The following is a 19,129-nucleotide window of genomic DNA, read 5'->3' as shown; positions in this document are numbered from 1 at the left end:
TAAGAAGTTGAGGCCTAAATAACGTTTGATAAACTAAATATAGCATTGAGCGACACTAATTTATACAGGCCAGTATTAATCTATAACAGTGGACTTGTACATATGTATGAATTCGCTCAAATTATTTTGTTCGAGTTTCAGATTGAACCCAAGATGTTGCCTATATTTGTGAATAAGAAAGTCCATATAGAGGAGATGTCCGAGTAAACCAGTAGGATCCTGGTGGATCCGCGCTCTGCCGAAATGGATGAGATGGCTGAAAAATAACCTGACTACCAATACCTATGGAGAAGCGAGGAAGTCAGATGAGTAGTCGAACATTGCCCTTCTTGTTTACTTGTAGATGCTTATAGTATTAGTAGATCTTTTTAAATGTCACACAGGTGATGTAAAGTGAAATAGCTTGAATGTTCTAACGTGCTAACGGTGTTGGTTTAACGTCATATAATGCTACTGCGCATATTAGAATATCGTTTCCGTCGGTAAATATTTGGGTTAGGCGATCTTTCCTGCGTTGTTTTCCGTGTTAGTGGAACAGCTATGAAGCGAGTGTGATCTTGAATGCCACAGGTAAGTTTTTAAGTACCGATGTGTGAGATATTTGATGTGGTGATCTTATAATATGAATAATTCCGCGGAGTGTTGTGATGTGTTTAGTGGATCGATTCAGTGATGGTTGTATGAATAATAGTGAAACTCTTCAAAGATATTTTAGCTCATTTATGTAGGGAATGAAGATTGTTTTCATTATGTGGTGGACATTGTGTGGCGTAAAATATGTAGGGTCATCTAAAGGTATAGTTGACGGTATAATTAGAGAATGATTTATTGAGTGGTGAATTGCGGTAGTAATTTAATTCTTTGAGATGGCCAATGGTTAGGATAGTGTTATTGAGAGGTATTTCCGCCGCGTATATTTGAGTTTATTAGATGAGCGAGTTTCGTAGCGTTGATTGGATGCTTTTCGAAGAGATTGGTTAGGCATACGAGCTGACTTGAGTTTAATTTGATATCACATGGATAGCGGAATGTAATTTACGAACACACGAGTAGGATCTTCGACAAGCTACTCGAACGATAATTAGATTGTGAGAGTATTGTCACCTGTACTGTAGATCAACTTGTGGCATTGCTAGATGTAGTAAGTTGGCGCTGTAGAAGTATTTTCCAGCAGGATGGAGTGGAGCCGATGCAACGCAGATCGTCTGGCATTTGATCGTTCACTTATTTATGACAGTAGTTAGTACTTTATTTCAGGTCCAGCCATATGATGCCGTTCGTTGGATGGAGACATGCAGTTATTTAATTATGGAGCAATGATATTATTATTATTATTATGTATTTGAAGGATTTTCGGTGTTTATCATGCGCCGTTAGAAAATTCAAGTTATTATTCAGTTAGTTAGGAGGTTATAATGAAGTAATAGGAAAAGTAGAGCAGGGAGGACAGGTTCGTCTAATAAATGCGTCAGCGAATGAACAAACAAGATGAATGAATAGAAACTGAAATTCCTGATCTTCCATTATATTAATTTATATTTATTTAAGTGAATCAATGTTGTTTAATGATGAGATTTTAATTTAATGACTGACAATTATTTTTCAAGATGGACTTGATTCTTTTAATACAGTGCGATAAGAGATGCACAAGGATAATTTATTTTTACGTTGCATATTCAGTTGTTCAATTGTAGTCAGTTAATTTCACCTTATTAAACTTATTACACTTCCATTTTTTCATTGCAATTTTCATTTATGCCTAATTTAAGTGAACTTATTATTTTGAGACTGATGTTAGATCACTACCAGGTTAATTATTGATAGGATGTGACCGCTTTCTTTCAGAAGGGCCATGCCCTGAGTGGAGGATCATGTAAACACCTGAATTCTAGTCGAGCGCATTATGAAATTTATTATCATCTTCGAACTAGGCGTCCCACGAACGGTCACAATATATATATATATATATTGTACCAGGAAAAGTTCTTGGGTAAAGGGCATGAGTAGGATCTCAAGGAGTGGAACTTGGTTTTGGAGCCGATACAGAGTAGGATAGACTCGCAGAGCGAATAATAGATGGTTATACATTTTTTTAAACAACTTATTGATTCATCACCCTGCAATATGATTATTGGACTCAAATCTGGCATTGAAATTAAAAGTTTAAACGTAATCTTCTCGAATTCTGTTCATGAAAATTAAATAAATATCAGATTCCAAAGTCTTTCATATGTGAGAATTAGATTTCCACCTAAAGTCTTTCTAAATATGAGCACACACTTGTAACTGCAAATTGACATGAGAAATTAAATTTCTGTTAAAAGTTTTCAGTTTTTCAGTTTGTAAACGTTGATGTATAGCACACTAGAAAAGCCTAAAGTCTTTCTATGAGATACGAAAATTAAATTTGAAAATTAAATTAATCACAAAAGAAGAACTTCTGAGAAATTATGAGAACTCTGAAATATTTGTTCACACGCGGCACTGAAGTTTCCACTGTTCAAAATTAATGAGAAAATTTTAGTCAGTTTGTTACTACTCACTTAATGAAAGAAATGTTGCTACAAATATTGAAGGATGGACATCTAGAATGTTCCGTGGAGAATCAGGATCAGCGATGTTCCCTTAACACACCATGTTGACGTCCACCGATGAGGTGATGATAGCTGGAACTGGATCGTGTAGAATTGCAGCTCGTTAAGGTGATTTTGCGCACACGGAAAATTCACTTGGTGCGAGTAGTTATCACTGACACTGTCATTTACTGTTGAACACAGTTTATGGTGTACTTGAACTTTAAGACGTTAAATGAATAATCACAGTCCTTTCTGAATGAAATACTATTTAAAGTCGTTACTGAAAACGTCCATAATGACACAGTTCACACTTGAAAAAGCACAGTCTATAATCACAGTCTTTGAACACGGTCATTAAGTCACTAAGGATTATTTTCTGATTATCTTGTTATTATAACGTCATATTACCTCAGAAAAAGTTCTTAGTATTCACCCAGTTTACTACTGTAAGTTGTATACTAATATGGCATGAACACTATATGAATAAAGAAACACAGTTCGATGCTCGAAAAGAAATGAGTTCTGGTAATTCTACACATTAGTTACTGTTTATGGTAGAAGATCAATATCATGTGAGGTAAACTAAGTCTACACGTAATGATATATTCTGTGAAAGTTAAATATTTGGGATTTGCACTTCAATAAATTCACTCGTATTATATTCTCAAATGTCTCTAGAATTAGACCGTAGTCGCGACGTGATATACTAAATACAGTGCGACGTCTTTTATAATTTTGTCGGTAATATAACTTCGTATTCCGGAAACGCGACAGCAAGTACTTTCACCGTGACTGCGCGGACATACTGTACGAGTGTCGGTCGCTCCTCTGTCTCACTCACACACACCTGTATACTCGTCCTTGTACTGCTCTGCTCTGCTTGTTAGCCTTGACATATATACTGGCGCTGGGAGGGGTGGTATCTCTTGGCCGTGTGACCGTGAGTGCGTAATTTTCTTAGACTTTAAATTATTATAACTCAACAACCATGGGATGGATTAATTTGAAATTCACAGGGATTAATTTTTATGACGTCCGCTACAATTCAGTGTTTGTCCCGTTGAAATTGGTTCAGGCGTTGAAAAGCTTGTGAAAAGAAAATTATTTTCGAGAAATATCTGTAGGGGAGGAGAACTTCGAACGACAGGTGACGTCACTTGACTCCGCCTAGTGCACTCGTGGAGTCTGGCACATGCTGGAACATTCCTTTACTTAGATGTTCGTACGTCGGACGGATATTTTATGCTGGAATGACGTTTCTTTCGATTGATATGGACCAGGACCTAGGCTTTCCTGGTACAATATATATATATATATATATATATATATATATATATATATACAGCATTTTTTATGTAGTGTAAACTTGTCATTGATAGAGAGTTTAGTGATAACATGAAACAGTAATGACAAAAATAAATATATATACAAGTATTAATATAGTGAAAACTTACGTACTTATCTAGACTGCCGATGTTAAGTCCGTTGTCACCCAACACTATTCCAGGACTGCGGTCATGGAAAATTTTTGGTGAGGCACGCTGCGCGTGGAGAGGGGAGGGCAAGAATGGGAGGGGCCTTGTAGAGCTATGTGGATCTCTCCTATTGGATGATTAAATCGAGTATACTGTACAGCGGAGAAGGGAGAGAGAAGTAGGGCGGAGCGGCTGGAGCGCTGTGGAACCTTCCATCAACATTGGAGAGGGGAGGGAGGTTATTGACCTACTTCATGTTAAATGTACATTTATGTACTATGGATGAATGCAAATTAATAACTTAGGTGAATAAAGTAAGGAACGGTATTCTTCGTCTTCTTCTTATTATTATTAACGCAATTTAATGAGTAGGTGATGCCAGATATTATGTGAGTAGAGCGAATAGGGGAGATTATTTAAATGTAAATGCTCATTCAGGTTATTTGCATTAGCATTTTTTGCGACGTAAACATCTATTGCTTCTTTTATATTCAAAGATTTACTTTTATTTTCGAAGTGTAACATTTTTAGATCAGTTGTGATGTCTGTGAAATGGTGTGAACAGTCGTATATGTGCTCCCCGAAGGCTGAATGCCGATTATATCTGATCGCGTATTTGTGTTCTTTGTATCTTGTACGGAAATTACATTTTGTTTGACCTATATATGTGGCGTTGCAGTTAGGTTCTTGGCACTTGAGTTCATATATTCCTGACTTTGAGAAAGGGTCCTTTTTGTTTAGGTTGCACCTGCTGATGTGTCTCTTTAGTGTGTTATTCGTTCGAAAGGCTACTTTACACCTTGTTTCTTGAAAATGTTAGCTACTTTATTATATATGCATATGACGTCATCCACGTATCTGCTCCAATGTAAGATTCCTTTCGAAAGCTGGCCCATTAAGAAGATGTTTTCGATGTTATTCAGAAAAATGTTTGCTATTATACCTGATAACGGTGAGCCCATGGCTAACCCTTCTTTTTGGCAATATATTTTGTTGTTGAATGCAAAGCAATTTTGGTGTAGTGTTGTTCTAAGACGGTTGATAACTTCTTTGGTTTCTTGTAGAGAGGTGTTTTCTTTAAGAAGTTTTTCGATAATTTTAATGGATTCATCTATTGGTATGTTGGTGTACGTTAGTGATGTCAAAGGATATCATACGTGTGCTCTCTGTTATTTTAAGTTTATTTAGGTCTTTAAGTAGTTCTAGGCTGTTTTTAATTGATCTGTCTCCTTTAAGTGAAATTTTCTCTTTTAGAATTAGGTTCAGTTGTTTGCTAAAATTGTAACTTGGCGCATCTTTAAAATTTACTGTTAGTCTAATGGGACACGGCTCTTTGTGTATTTTGGGCAGGGCTCTTAGTGTGGGGAGTTTAGGATTTTTGATGGTGATGCTTTCTTTTTATTGGTTTGTGAAAACGAAGACCGCTTTCTTGATAGCTTGCTTTATTTGGTTTTGAAATTTATTTGTAGGGTCGCGTTGCAGTTCCTGAATACCGTTATTGTTGATAAATACTATCGTTTTTTCTATGTAATCGTCTTCCTTCATTATGTGTTACCTTTATCCGCTTTCGTGATGATAAGGTTGTCGTTTTTAATTTTGTTCTTAACTGTTTTCAATGCCAAGTATTGTGTGGCGTAATTCGGTTGTTTGGTGAAATTTTCAGGTGCAGTTATTTTTAGGGCTTCGTAGGTGGCTACGTTTTTTATTATTTCTCTTTGTGGAGAGGGTATTTTGTTGCAAGCAATTTCTAAGTTAGTGATGAGCTGTTTTATGTTGTTTTCGTTATGACGTTCCTGGCAGTTGAATTTGAGACCTTTCTCTAGCAGATTTATTTCATTCTTTGAAAAGGTAGTGTCTGATCTGTTAATTCATCTAGGGTGAAAATTCGCGAGTTTGTTGTGCTTAGCGTTTTCTGGATTTTTCTGTTTAATCATTAGGTTACGTATTTTATTGTCAATGACCTTCTGTTTCCGAATTGCTTCCTTTTTAATGTAATCGTGTAAAAAGTTGAAGTAGGACGTCCATTGTGTGTGGTGCCGGAAGTAGCTTAAGTTTAAATGGATGTGTAGAATTTGTTTATTGATTTCCTGTTTCTTTATGTACGCGAATTTGAGTTCGTTTCTGATCCATAGTAATTGTGATTGAGATGTTGATATTTTAGCCGAAGTTGTTGTGAATTTTGTCTTTATGGGCGTGTACTTAGGAACGAGCTTCAATTCTAGACATTTATTATTGAATAATTGATTTGTCAATGTTCATGATTTTGATTTTAAGTGATTTAAGGTTGTTGGCTTCGTAATTTGCCTGACTGGCCGAATTAAGTGATTTGATAGAATCTGAGGATGATCTTGTACAACGAAACATGTCATTCTTTGTATGTTAGTGTGTATTTTACAGGTATGTTCATAGTGTTATAATTTACATTGTATTTGCTGTGTGTTTCACAGACTGAAAAGCCTTTGTTACATTTAACTGGCGGATCTACTTCGTCAAATTATCTATCTAGGAATCTCCGTATCTCCCAATCCCAAACCCCTCCGCTGTTGAAGGACCAATGTAGAAATTTGACGTCACCGAAATCCAGGCTATGCTGACGGAAATGAAACCAGGGAAAGCCATCAGCCCTGCTTATCTTCCGGCAGAGTTTTGTTTCTCTCAATGGGGGGATACAGCAGTGTGGCTAAAGCAAGCTTTCCAATCATTAAATCAAAAAAAGGTCCAAACCAACAAATTGGTGATGGAGTATCCATTCAAAAATAAGGGATGCCCTGCCGATTTCAAATTACCGCCAATCATGCTTTTGAACCACGTAATGGCAGATTTCAAACAAATCTTCCACAAAAGGATTAGCGATTTAGCCCAACATACAACAGGCCAAACTGGATTTGTGTAAAACTGTGGCGCAACAGGAGCAACCCACGCTGCATGGCTATTATTTGAGAAACAGTGTGAAAATTATAAGAGGCTTCATCACGACTTTCTGTACCCTGAGAAGAACTTCCATCGGGTACCTCATAAGCTTATCAGTCAGCGCTATAAGAACATGGCATTCCAGAGCATCTTGCTGAGAGGGTATAATTGCTCAGCGAAGAACCAAGGAGTTATGTTCAAGCTGCCGCAGTAGCGTCTGATGACTTCCGCATAATTGCAGAATTCCACCAAGGCCATGCCTTATCACCACTGCTGTTCATTCTTGTGACTGACACCATTACATCAGACATGCACAGTCCAATACCTTGGACATTTCTCTATGCAAATGATATAATTCTGGCTGCAGACAACAGGCGCCGAAAAGAAGACTGGAACAATCGACTTAAGCAATATGTCCCACGCTTCAACAAAAAGAAGACAGAATACCTGACATTACATCGTCGAGAAGTTGGAGGAATGCATGTTGACAGTGAATGTATAGCACGAGTATCTTGGTTCCACAATCTCTGATGAAGGCCGACTTTACTGAAGAGGTCAACTTACGGATATACAAAGCCTGGCCGAATTTGAGAATGACAACGTGCGCCCTTGCGATGCTCAGATGAAGGACCATCTGAAATCTAAGATCTACTGAACTGTTATTCATAGTGTGGTTTTCTACAGCAATGAATGCTGGCCAGCTAAAGAGGAGGTACAGTGCCAACTAAGCATCATGGATACAATGATGCTTAGGTGGAAGGCTGGCATAAGTAGAGCTGGATCACATTTCAAATGATGTTTTAAGAAAATATTTTGGTATTGCACTGACCCAGAAGAAAATTGAGGAAAGGCCTGTGCACTGGTTTGGGCATGTGTTGATTGCAGAGGACAATATATTGGGACAATCAGAATATACACAGATAGTCGGTGAAAAGAGGCGCAAGGGACGAACAAGAGAGCACAAGACAGATAAAGTGCACAACGACCTGAAAGCTGTGAGACTACATACAGACATGGCCCGAGACTGAACTAACTGGAGACAATGAATCACAACAATGGACCAGGCAGGATTACCACTAAAGAAGCAGAATAACAAGAAGCCGACTGATGAATATTCTGTTATGAAAATGGGATACAATGGATATTTTACATATCCTGTCATTTAACTTCCTGTGTCTCAATTCTCTCTCCTAAAGCCTTTGTCCTATGCCAATAAAGCATTATTTTTGCAAAATAGTATTTGAAGGACAGAACGCTTCTGGATTTCATGCTTAAGTAACTCCTAAAAAGGCATAATAAATAAAAATATATAACTCAACAAAATAAAAATTTCAGGATTATCTGTGTTAATCGGGAGTGACAGATTGAATATCCGGTAAAATTTTACTAGTATCCACATGTGGGGAGTTTGTAAGTGAAATCTAGTCTGAATGGAATTTTGCAATTCATATTTCTGCTTACATCAGTCGCAGATGGCAGACGACCATAATAATTGTTATTTTCACCCCGATCAAGTCTATAAATATGAAAACCATGGAGGAGTTGGACAAAGTGGTCAGCTCAGGGCCATATGACACTCTACAAGAGGAAGGAAACCGCATCACTAATTATTTAACACAGGGTGATATGTCTCTCCACAAATGGCAGGTAATCTCATGACTAATTGGTAAGATCAGAAATATATGTCTTTGCACAAGTCAGCAATTAGGAAATTTTATGAATCTTAAAATCTCTTCTTATGTAATTCAGTACCCAATTGACACTGCAATTCTCTTAGACATTTTAAAAGAAGTCATTTAAGTTGCTGCGTGATATTTGTAGACTGCTGAAATGAGAATCAGTATAACATAGTGCCTGAGGTAAGATCAAAGTGGGAAGCAGTAGATAAGATCTGGCCGACTGAATCCTACAGAAGCATCTACAATCTATGATATACAATGGACTAAGCTACGTAGACAATGGACTGCCCTATGCCATGGAAAAAAGAATACACACAAAAGGCCTTTGCTGGTTTGAGAGTGTCTTTGCACAAGACATGTTTAGGAAGAAGAAAGCTAATATAAACTCCATCCGAAAATAGAAACATGCGTTTAGTGTGTGAAAAGTATTTATAAGCAACATTTATATGGTGATCATAATACAAGATTGTACTGTAAAGTAGCCTATTGTGTCCTATTAGTCAAGAATTACAAACAGCAAAATTTGAACCTCAAAAAGTTAACGAATTTGAGCAATTCTCAGTTGTGAGCATGGTTCTACTCTGACTAATGAGAGAGTGTAAGCAGGTACTGGGTAGTTCTGAGGACTGAAATGAATATTTCTTGCCGTTAGTTGTGAATGTAGAGTAGGAACATGTCAATGCATCACATAACAGAAGACATGACTCTAACCACCTACAAAATCACATAAAACTTTCAGAATTCGTAGTTTCCATCACAAATCATGTTTGTGAGTCAAACCTTAGGCTATGGCGAGCAATTGCGGGACCTGCCGATACAAGGGCTCGGTTAAGAGCACCAATCCAAGATTATACAATTATTTTCCAGGGATTATCAAAGATCGTTTCACATAGTAGCCAGCAAAGGTAACCTACAGTTCAAAAATCACTACTGCATTAAATGTTTGAAAACAGGATATGCACTTGTGCTACTTGGTAACATCAGTGATTAAGATAACAATTTTGAAATAATATCATTACCTAAATATTTATCTAACTTTACGAGATAATAAATTCACTTACTTGAAGAATTTTGAATTTTTTAGGGAACCTGCACAAATTTGAAACTTCACTTGTAGCTGCCCATTTTATTAGTTTATACTAATTGCGTAAATGTGTTTGCAATCAACACACTACAAGCACTTGACTAAAATGAAAAGTGGGAATTGGTGACAATCAGCAAGTGTGAGCACAACACTGGAGCAAACATAAATTCAATACCGGGTACCAAAATTTTTAATGCTTACAACAATGTGGAAGTACTGCTTGATAACTATGATATCTAAGATGTAGCACTATCGATCTGAACATTTCATTACTACAAAACATTATCTGCTTATGCATCCACAAATGGAGGAATCTGACTTAACACACAAGAGAACAGAAAAGGAATCTAACCAAATAAATAATTTAAAATGACATCTTTGATTTATCGCTCTAATGAACTCAGCCAGCATTATATTGATTAACTAGCAAATGTACCCGTGCTTCGCTATGGTATTCTACAATGTATACGGATATCAAAGTAAATTGCTGTACATGAAGTGAATAAAAAATTTTAATTGCATGTCCCTTGGCGTTATCCAACAAAAAGCATAGGGCGGTCCGCAGACGTTGTTTCCAATGTGAAGTGCGAGTTGCAGAGTTGTGATGATAACGACAGGTCAACTTGACTGCCGCAATTCACTATGCGTAACGTCAGTCACATTTTGATGGGTAAATTTGTTTATAATCGGGAGCACCTACACATAATGATAAAGAGAACCTGGTAAAGGAGTTTTTAAAAAAATGCATGCTCCCTTGCCTTCTGCTAGTCACATCAAGAAGGGAATTATGCATTACAGTGGTACACAGGCATTGGAGAACTAACCCAGTCCTTTTGCTAGTTAAATCAATCGATACTGATCTGCACGTAGGTCAGATTCCCTATCTGTTGTTTTCCTAGCCTTTTCCTAAACGATTTGAAAGAAATTGGAAATTAATTGAACATCTCCCTTGGTAAGTTATTCCAATCCCTCACTCCCCTTCCGATAAATGAATATTTGCCCCAGTGTGTCCTCCTGAATTCCAACTTTATCTTCATATTGTGATCTTTCCTACTTTTATAAACACCACTCAAACTTATTCGTCTACTAATGTCATTCCATGCCATCTCTCCGCTCACAGCTTGGAACATACCACTTAGTCAAGCAGCTCTTCCTCTTTCCTTCAATTCTTCCCAGCCCAAACTTTGCAACATTTTTATAACACTACTCTTTTGTCGGAAATCACCCAGAAAAAAATCGAGCTGCTTTTCTTTGGATTTTTTCCAGTTCTTGAATCAGGTAATCCTGGTGAGGGTCCCATACACTGGAACCGTACTCTAGTTGGGGTCGTACTAGAGACATATATGCCCTCTCCTTTACATCCTTACTGTAACCCCTAAACACCCTCATAACCATGTACAGAGATCTGTACATTTATTTACAATCCCATGTATGTGATTACCCCAATGAAGATCTTTCCTATCGTCGCCATAAGACCTATCTGTGTTGGTGCGACGTAGAGCCCCTAGCAAAAAAAAAAAGATCTTTCCTCATATTAACACCTGGATACTTACAATGATCCCCAAATGGAACTTTCACCCCATCAACGCAGTAATTAAAACAGAGAGAACTTTCCCTATTTGTGAAACTCACAACCTGACTTTTAACCACGTTTACTAACATACCATTGCCTGCTGTCCATCTCACAACATTTTTGAGGTCACGTTGCAGTTGCTCACAATCTTGTAACTTATTTATTACTCTATACAGAATAACATCATCTGCAAAAAGCCTTACCTCCGATTCCACTCCTTTAATCATATCATTTATATATATATATAAGAAAATATAAAGGTCCAATAATAATGACTTGAGGAAATCCCCTCTTAATTATTACAGGGTCACATAAAGCTTCACCTACTCTTAATTATATGATATCTGTTTTCTAGAAATATAGCAACCCATTCAGTCACTCTTTTGTCTAGTCCAATTGCACTCATTTTTGCCAGTAGTCTACCATGATCCACCCGATCAAATGCTTTAGACAGGTCAATCGCGATACAGTCTATTTGACCTCCTGAATCCAGGATATCTGGAATACTACAAGTTGAGCTTCAGTGGAATAACCTTCCTTAAAACCGACCTGCCTTCTATCGAACCAGTTATTTATTTCACAAATATAATCAGAAAGAATGCCTTCCCAAAGCTTACATACAATGCATGTCAAACTTACTGGCCTGCAATTTTCAGCTTTATGTCTATCACCCTTTCCTTTATACACAGGCACTACTATAGCAACTCTCCACTCATCTGGTACAGCTCCTCCAACCAAACAATAATCAAATAAGTACTTCAGATACGGTACTATATCTCAACCCATTGTCTTTAGTGTATCCCCAGAAATCTTATCAATTCCAGCTGCTTTTCTATTTGTTCAACTTTTGTATCTTATTGTAAATGTCATTGTTATCATATGTAAATTTTAATACTTCTTTAGCCTTAGTCTCCTTCTTCATTTGGACATTATCCTTGTAACCAACCATCTTTACATACTGCTGACTGAATACTTCTGCCTTTTGAAGATCCTCACATACACACTCCCCTTGTTCATTAATTATTCCTGGAATGTCCTTCTTGGAACCTGTTTCTGCCTTAAAATACCTATACAAACCCTTCCATTTTTCACTAAAATTGTATGACTGCCAATTATGTTTGCCATCATGTTATCCTTAGCTGCCTTCTTTGCTAGATTCAATTTTCTAGTAAGTTCCTTCAATTTCTCCTTACTTCCACAGCCATTCCTAGCTCTATTTCGTCGATATGCGGAGTACTGATTACAACAGCAGACGTCCTCCTGCTGAGAGTCACTACTGATTTATAAAGTATTAATTACAATGTAAGACACACCCCTTTCTAGATCACCACACATCGAATTAAATTAATAAATGTAGATCGACATACAGAAGTATATGCATGTTCACCTTCAGTTACGGAATGACTGCTGCTAAACGGTGTATTCATATTGGAAAAACGGATTGTATAAAAAGATGATTCTGACCTCATTTAGCTATCCAAATGGCTGGCCCTATGATATTTCCTCGTATCTCATCTATTAAAGGCAAGATTATTTTAGAATCGTTCAATAGGGCGAAATTTGTGTAAGGTTTTCACACAGTGAATTACTTTTCAGATACTTATGCGACAGGTTCAAACATAGAATTTGGCTGATGATCCCATCTGTCCTATAAGTGACTCAAATCATCAATTATACGTGTACAAAGTGCAAAATTTAGGTAAATCCAGAAATAGAGACAAATTTAACATAAGGGATAGAGATACAACAAAAAGTCATAGGACCAAAGTTGTAGATCACTCCAAACTGAACGAAGATTGTGCCATCCGTTTAGTGATACGACTTACCATTTAGCCACCAAATACTTCAAAAGGAAGGTCTGCACCGTCATAAAATTGCCTCTGTATTCCAATATTTTTGGGGGGTTAAAAAACAAATTTTTTAAACATCTCGTAAAATTTCCATCAGTTACAGGCAAAGAGTTATAATTTTGCCAAATTTCTATTTTCTAACTCGTCTGGGAGGTTGTGCTGCCATCTTGATATGGGGGAGGGGGTTAAACATTAGGACTTTCAGGAAACTTTTAAGCTCATGAAACCTATAGTTTATCGTTCAGGATAAATATCACTGACTGTGTTCCTATGCAGATTTGAAAATCCCAACGTGTCCCTCTCAGAGAATTTTGAGAATTTTAGATTTTTCTAGGGATCCTGAAGTCATCAGTTTGTCTGCTACCAAGTTTTAAGTTTTTAAGATGCCTAGAATGGTCTCATTAATTCACGTCTGTTTTCATTTTTTTGCCTTAATTTATATATGTATAGTACAGTATATATAGATCGCACCAAACTGACTTCTATTTATTAATATGGATTATATATTTCACCTGCTTCCGAAGTGGTTCTAGGGGCGTCTTACTCCCACAGTATGTTTTCCAGGTAGAAAGTCATACTTGAAAGTCATACTGGAACATACACACATCTATTACCTTGGGCATTCTTGGCCATTTATTTTTTCACCCTTTCTCAGCCTCTATGCCAAAGGGGGGCATTTTTGAAATTGGACTTTAAAAATCCGGAATGTTACTATTCACCTCAGCGACCTGGAAATCTATGGATTAGGCAGTATATTCAATTATTATTATATCTCACTTCCCCCAAAAGGTGGTTAAACATTGAGTTTTAAAAATCGGGAGTGTTGCTATTCATCTCAGCGACCCCGAAAACTATGGCTTCGACACTATTTTCAATTATTTTAAAATCTGAATCCCATCACCCCCACCAGAAAGGGGATGAACTTGGACTTGTAAAACATCCGGAGTCTCACCATTCATCTCAAGGACACAGACAACTATGGAGTCAACATTATTTTCGTTTATTTTTATATATCACCCTCCAATTGCCACCCACCACGAAGGGGGCTGAACTTTAAAAAATTTATAACGTGCTCCAAATTTTTCAACTGTTCTACGTGATTCTACGTCTGCTACGCTTGATATGCTGCTACTAACCTGTGTGTGTGTGCTCTCTTCGCCCGTCCAGTTTGTACTGCTCGTGCTGCTTACCCTCCCTCCTTTCTTCCCCTACCGCCTCGCTGTGCAATGTGTACCATCTGCTCTCGTCTTTTCTGGACGTTTCCATCGGAATATAAATAAGGCCTGCTCTGGACTTGATCGGCGAGTTGGATGAAGACGACGACTTGTGTGGACGGAGGGCTTTGTTTTATTTATGCTAGCGGCTGGACCGTGTGCAATGTTTCTTTTAAATGGTGTTTTTGTTCACGATTGAAACTCAAGGACTGCTGGACGGGTGAGCGAACTTTAAATTTACATTCCCTTGCTATACTTCAATTTCTTTTTAATGCTGCACTTCCTCATTTCATCATGCCATACTGGCTAGTATGACTGTTCACGCTAAAAAACATTGCTAATCTGAGCTGTTGACAGTGGTGTTTTTCCTTGCAACTGCATTACGATCTCTTTCTAAAGTTTGACTTTCTATTATGTCAAGTGATTACTGTGATATGAAACCATTGGATTCCAACAGACTTGCTGAACAAACACAAGAATAGGACTAATTGTAATTAACACCTAGCTTCTTTTTGTAATTTTGAATTTCATCAATCCTGGTAGGTTCTATTTTTCCAAATCCCTGTTGCCAGCCTTAGATACTGTTCTCTTTCATGTCCCTCCCTTTTCCCCACGTTCCTATCCCGGGTTTTATTTTTTCTTCTACTTTTGCGATTGTACAAGTGGCCTATATGTCTTTCAAATTTTAAAATTTTCGTATTAATGGGTAATATCTGTTTACCGTTTTTGTAGGATACTCCCAATGTAAACTGTTGTAAAATTCATCTTGTTTCGAGTCTAGCTGTTCTCTTTAAATTCAAAATTAGTGTTGTTAAATGGTCGTCCCATATGTTTTTTGGAAGTCAGAAGTATCTAATCTTTAAATTATTGTTGGTTTCTTTATTATCTGTTTCACTTTCTTTGGCTTGTAAAGATCCTTCTTGGTGTTTGTGTTAATATATTATTATTATGAAGAAACTGTTCCTTCTTTTTCCCTGATTTTTATCATGCGCATTTCCATGTCCTTTAATTATCTGTACTTACCTCGGGTTCCTCTGAAAAAATTGACACAGTAAAATGCTTCCCTATGCGCTCTGCTAAAACCCTTCACTTTGAAACTGGAATCTGAGTACTTGTACACGTATGGATTTTTCTGGAGAGCTGTAAATCTTTTTCGTGGCATGCCATACTTGCATAGACTGCTGTTTGTTTATGTTACTGCGTTAGTCGGACTAGTGTCCAAGTTCATGACTTAGTTATATTCTTCTATGATCGTGTTTGTTTTGTTGGTATATTGACTTACCATTTCCTCTCTGGTGTATTGCGAGATATATTTTGAGCGTACATACTTACCCAAATACGACACCACACCCAAAGTTTAACGTCACAAATTCCGGAGTGCCATTATTCATCTCAGCGACCCCAAAAAGTATGGATTCGACACTACTTTCGATTATTTTATATCACAGCCCCTTTGCGCCCCCCACTGCCCGTAAGGGTTCCTGGGGTTTCCTACCTCCAAGTGGTTTGTCTCCTGATACTAACATTTTGAAGTGTACAATTCACCTCGGCAAAATCGAAAACTATGTATTTGACACTATTTTTGATTAATTTTATATATCACTCCCCCCTCGCTCCCGATCCCAAACTTCGGCTTATAAATAACCGGAGTCTCACTATTCATCTCAGCGACCCTGACAACTATGGATTTGACACTTTCAATTTTTTTATATATCATTCTCCCATCTCCTCCACTATGAAGGGGGCTCAAATTGGACTTTAAAAATTTCCAGAGTGTCACTATTCACCTCAGCAACCCCCAAAAATATGGATTAGACACTACATTTGATGATTTGTGTATCTCAGCACCTCGCCCCCCGCCCCTAATGTTTCCTGGGGTGTATTACCCCCACGTGGTTTGTCTCCTGATACTAAAAATCCGAAGCATACAATTAACCTCGGCGACCCCGAAAACTATATATGTTCGACACTATTTTCAATTTATTTTATATATCACTCCCCCCTCGCCCCCTCCCCAAAAGGGGAAGAGCTTATAAAATATCCGGAGACTCACTATTCATCTCAGCGACCCCGACAACTATGCATTTAACACTCTTTTCGATTATTTTCATATAACACTCTCCCATCGCCTCCTACTACAAAGGGGGCTCTAAGTTGGACTTAAAAAAATTCTGGAGTGTGACTATTCATCTCAGCGACCACGAAACGTATGGATTCGACACTATTTTCATTTATTTGTATATATGACCCCCTTGCCTACCCTGCCCCTAAGTTTTCCTGGGCTGTCTTACCCCCCAGTGGTTCGTCTCCTGATACTAAAAATCCGGAGTGTTCAATTCACGTCGACGACCCAAAAACTATGTATTCGTCACTATTATCAATTATTTTTTACCTGACCCACTAACCCCCCAACCCTAAGGGGGCTAGAGGTGGCTTACCCCCGCAGTGCTCGTCTCCAGATAGCAAAGAATAAGTTTCAAAATTTGACTGAAATTGCGCCAGTGGCTTAGGAGGAGGTGTGTCATTTACACACATACATCCATCATCAGTCCCCCCTCCCCCCATCCAAATGGGAGCAGAAATTTGACTTTTAAAAATCGGGAGTGCCACTATTCACCTCAGCGACACCTAAAGCTATGGATTCCACACTATTTTCGATTATGTTCTTACCTGAACCCCATAACCCCTCCCCTAAGGGGGCTAGTGGTGGCTTCCCCCACAGTGCTCTCTTCAGATAGCAAATAATATGTGTTCAAAATTTGATTGAAATTGCTCCAGTGGTTTAGGAGGAGATGTGTCATTTACACACATACATCCATCATCAGGCCCCCTAGGCCCCCACCCAAATGGGAGCAGAAATTTGACTTTTAAAAAATCGGGAGTGTCACTATTCACCTCAGCGACCCCATAAACTACGGAATTGACACTATTTTCGATTAATTTTTTTACCTGACCCCCTAACCCCCCACTCCTAAGGGGGCAGAGGTGGCTTACCCCCACAGTGCTCATCTCCAGATAGCAAATAATAAGTGTTCAAAATTTGATTCAAATTGCTCCAGTGGTTTAGGAGGAGATGTGTCATTTACATACATACATCCATTTTTATATATACTAAGATAACATGAAAATTATTACATTAGTTTGAAAATATTATATTGTTTACAATGTTCATCAAACTTAACCATTTTGAATTTGTAGATTTAGTTGATAACCTACAAACATGATTGTTTCTGTGTGTCACTGTTGGTATGAAAGTACACAAATACTGAGAATATCTGGGGTTAATAGCTAAAGATGGCAAGATGATAAGAATGTGATGAACAAATGATGCGGTAAAAGTGAAAGTCAGAACACATTTTTCATGATTGCTTAACGGTATTGTAAACAAATATATTTCAATAATACCTAGGTTTAGCAGAGATTATTTTTGTAGATATATATTCAATAAAACTACAGGACAGAACATTAAATACGATCTTAAAATTTCTGAAGGTTTTAAACAATTTTTAACCAATAGAATTTTAAGATACTAGTGAGTAAATGTAATCTTGTAAAGAAAGGATTAAACTGATGAAAATGGGCAGTTTTTGGAGATAAACCAACTGCTACTGGACACAACTGAGAAGAGGTACAACATATTCCATATTGTATAGGATCTGGAGTGTACGTACTTTGTTTCTGCTTTGATGTATGGCAACAGCTGATCATCAGTATGTTCTTCTATGAATATTTCCTCCTTAATATCATTGGACGTCTGTAAGTAACAAATAAGAAAAGTAAAGGAATAAAAATATATAAGCCTAAACAATAAACAGCTGAGAAAATAAATTTCATAGTGGCAAAAAAGAGTATAATTAATTTATTTCCCATTTAAAATATATAAGAATGGAAAGGAACAATCAAATCAAAATCACTTTAAATGCAAAAGAGGTGTCTACCTTGGTGGCAAATGGTACACAAAAATACATTGTCAAGCACTAAACTTTAAATGTACAGAGAAGAAGACAATTTCACACAATTCTGCATTATACAATTTACACATTTTTTTTATTAAACACAAAGCTCATCCTTAATAAATTTATATTATTTACAAAATTCTACTTATAATATTGTCTGTATTTACAAACATAATCAACTCATATATAACATGTGGAATTACTTCAAATAATACTTTACAACAGTTATTGGATTAAAATTTACATTACATTAATTATTTACCCTCTTTGGAACGTAACTTGCATAACAACCTGCTTTGTCTTAACCTGAGTCCCTTTTGCCACTGCTTCTTGGACAACTGATAAGAGAGATAAGAACATGAAAAGGAACACACTGTAGGATAGCAGTACACAAGGTAGCATAGAAAAGGAGGAAAATTTGTAAATATGTAAATTTAAATTTGCCTACATATTTGTGAATTTCAGCAGAGTATATGTACACATACATATGGGGATGGAAGCCGTGTATGTGTACATGTACAATTTAAGGAAAATAAATAAATAAATAATAATAATTGTTACGGGGATACTGTGGTATACAGAATTGAAATAAAGTGCGGGCATGAATGGGCGGATATACGAAAATCGATAGATTAATTTAAACTCTTAAAGTTGGCAACATTATTTTGGCCATTTAATTTCTTTTCCTGACCTCTCTCTTTTTCCAAATCTTAAATATTCACACTTTGCTGAGCAAATAACAATAGACTAGCAATGAGGCTAGCCCGTAATCTTGTGTGACAAAATTAGGAAAAAGAACAACTATTTACAAC

The 19,129-nt window shown here is 37.1% G+C and overlaps 1 protein-coding gene across 1 annotated transcript in view; it reads right to left on the bottom strand.

The window, feature by feature from the left end:
• LOC136885950 (myosin-M heavy chain-like) overlaps positions 1-18,107 on the bottom strand; it is a 72,327-nt gene extending 54,220 nt beyond the window's left edge. The window contains exon 1 of the mRNA XM_067158651.2: positions 18,033-18,107. Coding sequence (XP_067014752.2) covers positions 18,033-18,069 — 37 coding nt within the window. The 5' untranslated portion in view covers positions 18,070-18,107. The remainder of the gene's footprint in view (positions 1-18,032) is intronic.
• Between the last annotated feature and the right edge of the window lie 1,022 nt (positions 18,108-19,129).

Source organism: Anabrus simplex, chromosome X (assembly GCF_040414725.1).
Source record: "Anabrus simplex isolate iqAnaSimp1 chromosome X, ASM4041472v1, whole genome shotgun sequence".
Lineage (NCBI taxonomy): Eukaryota > Metazoa > Arthropoda > Insecta > Orthoptera > Tettigoniidae > Anabrus > Anabrus simplex.
Note: the sequence above shows the minus strand (reverse complement) of the source record. Positions and strands in the feature narration are given on the sequence as shown.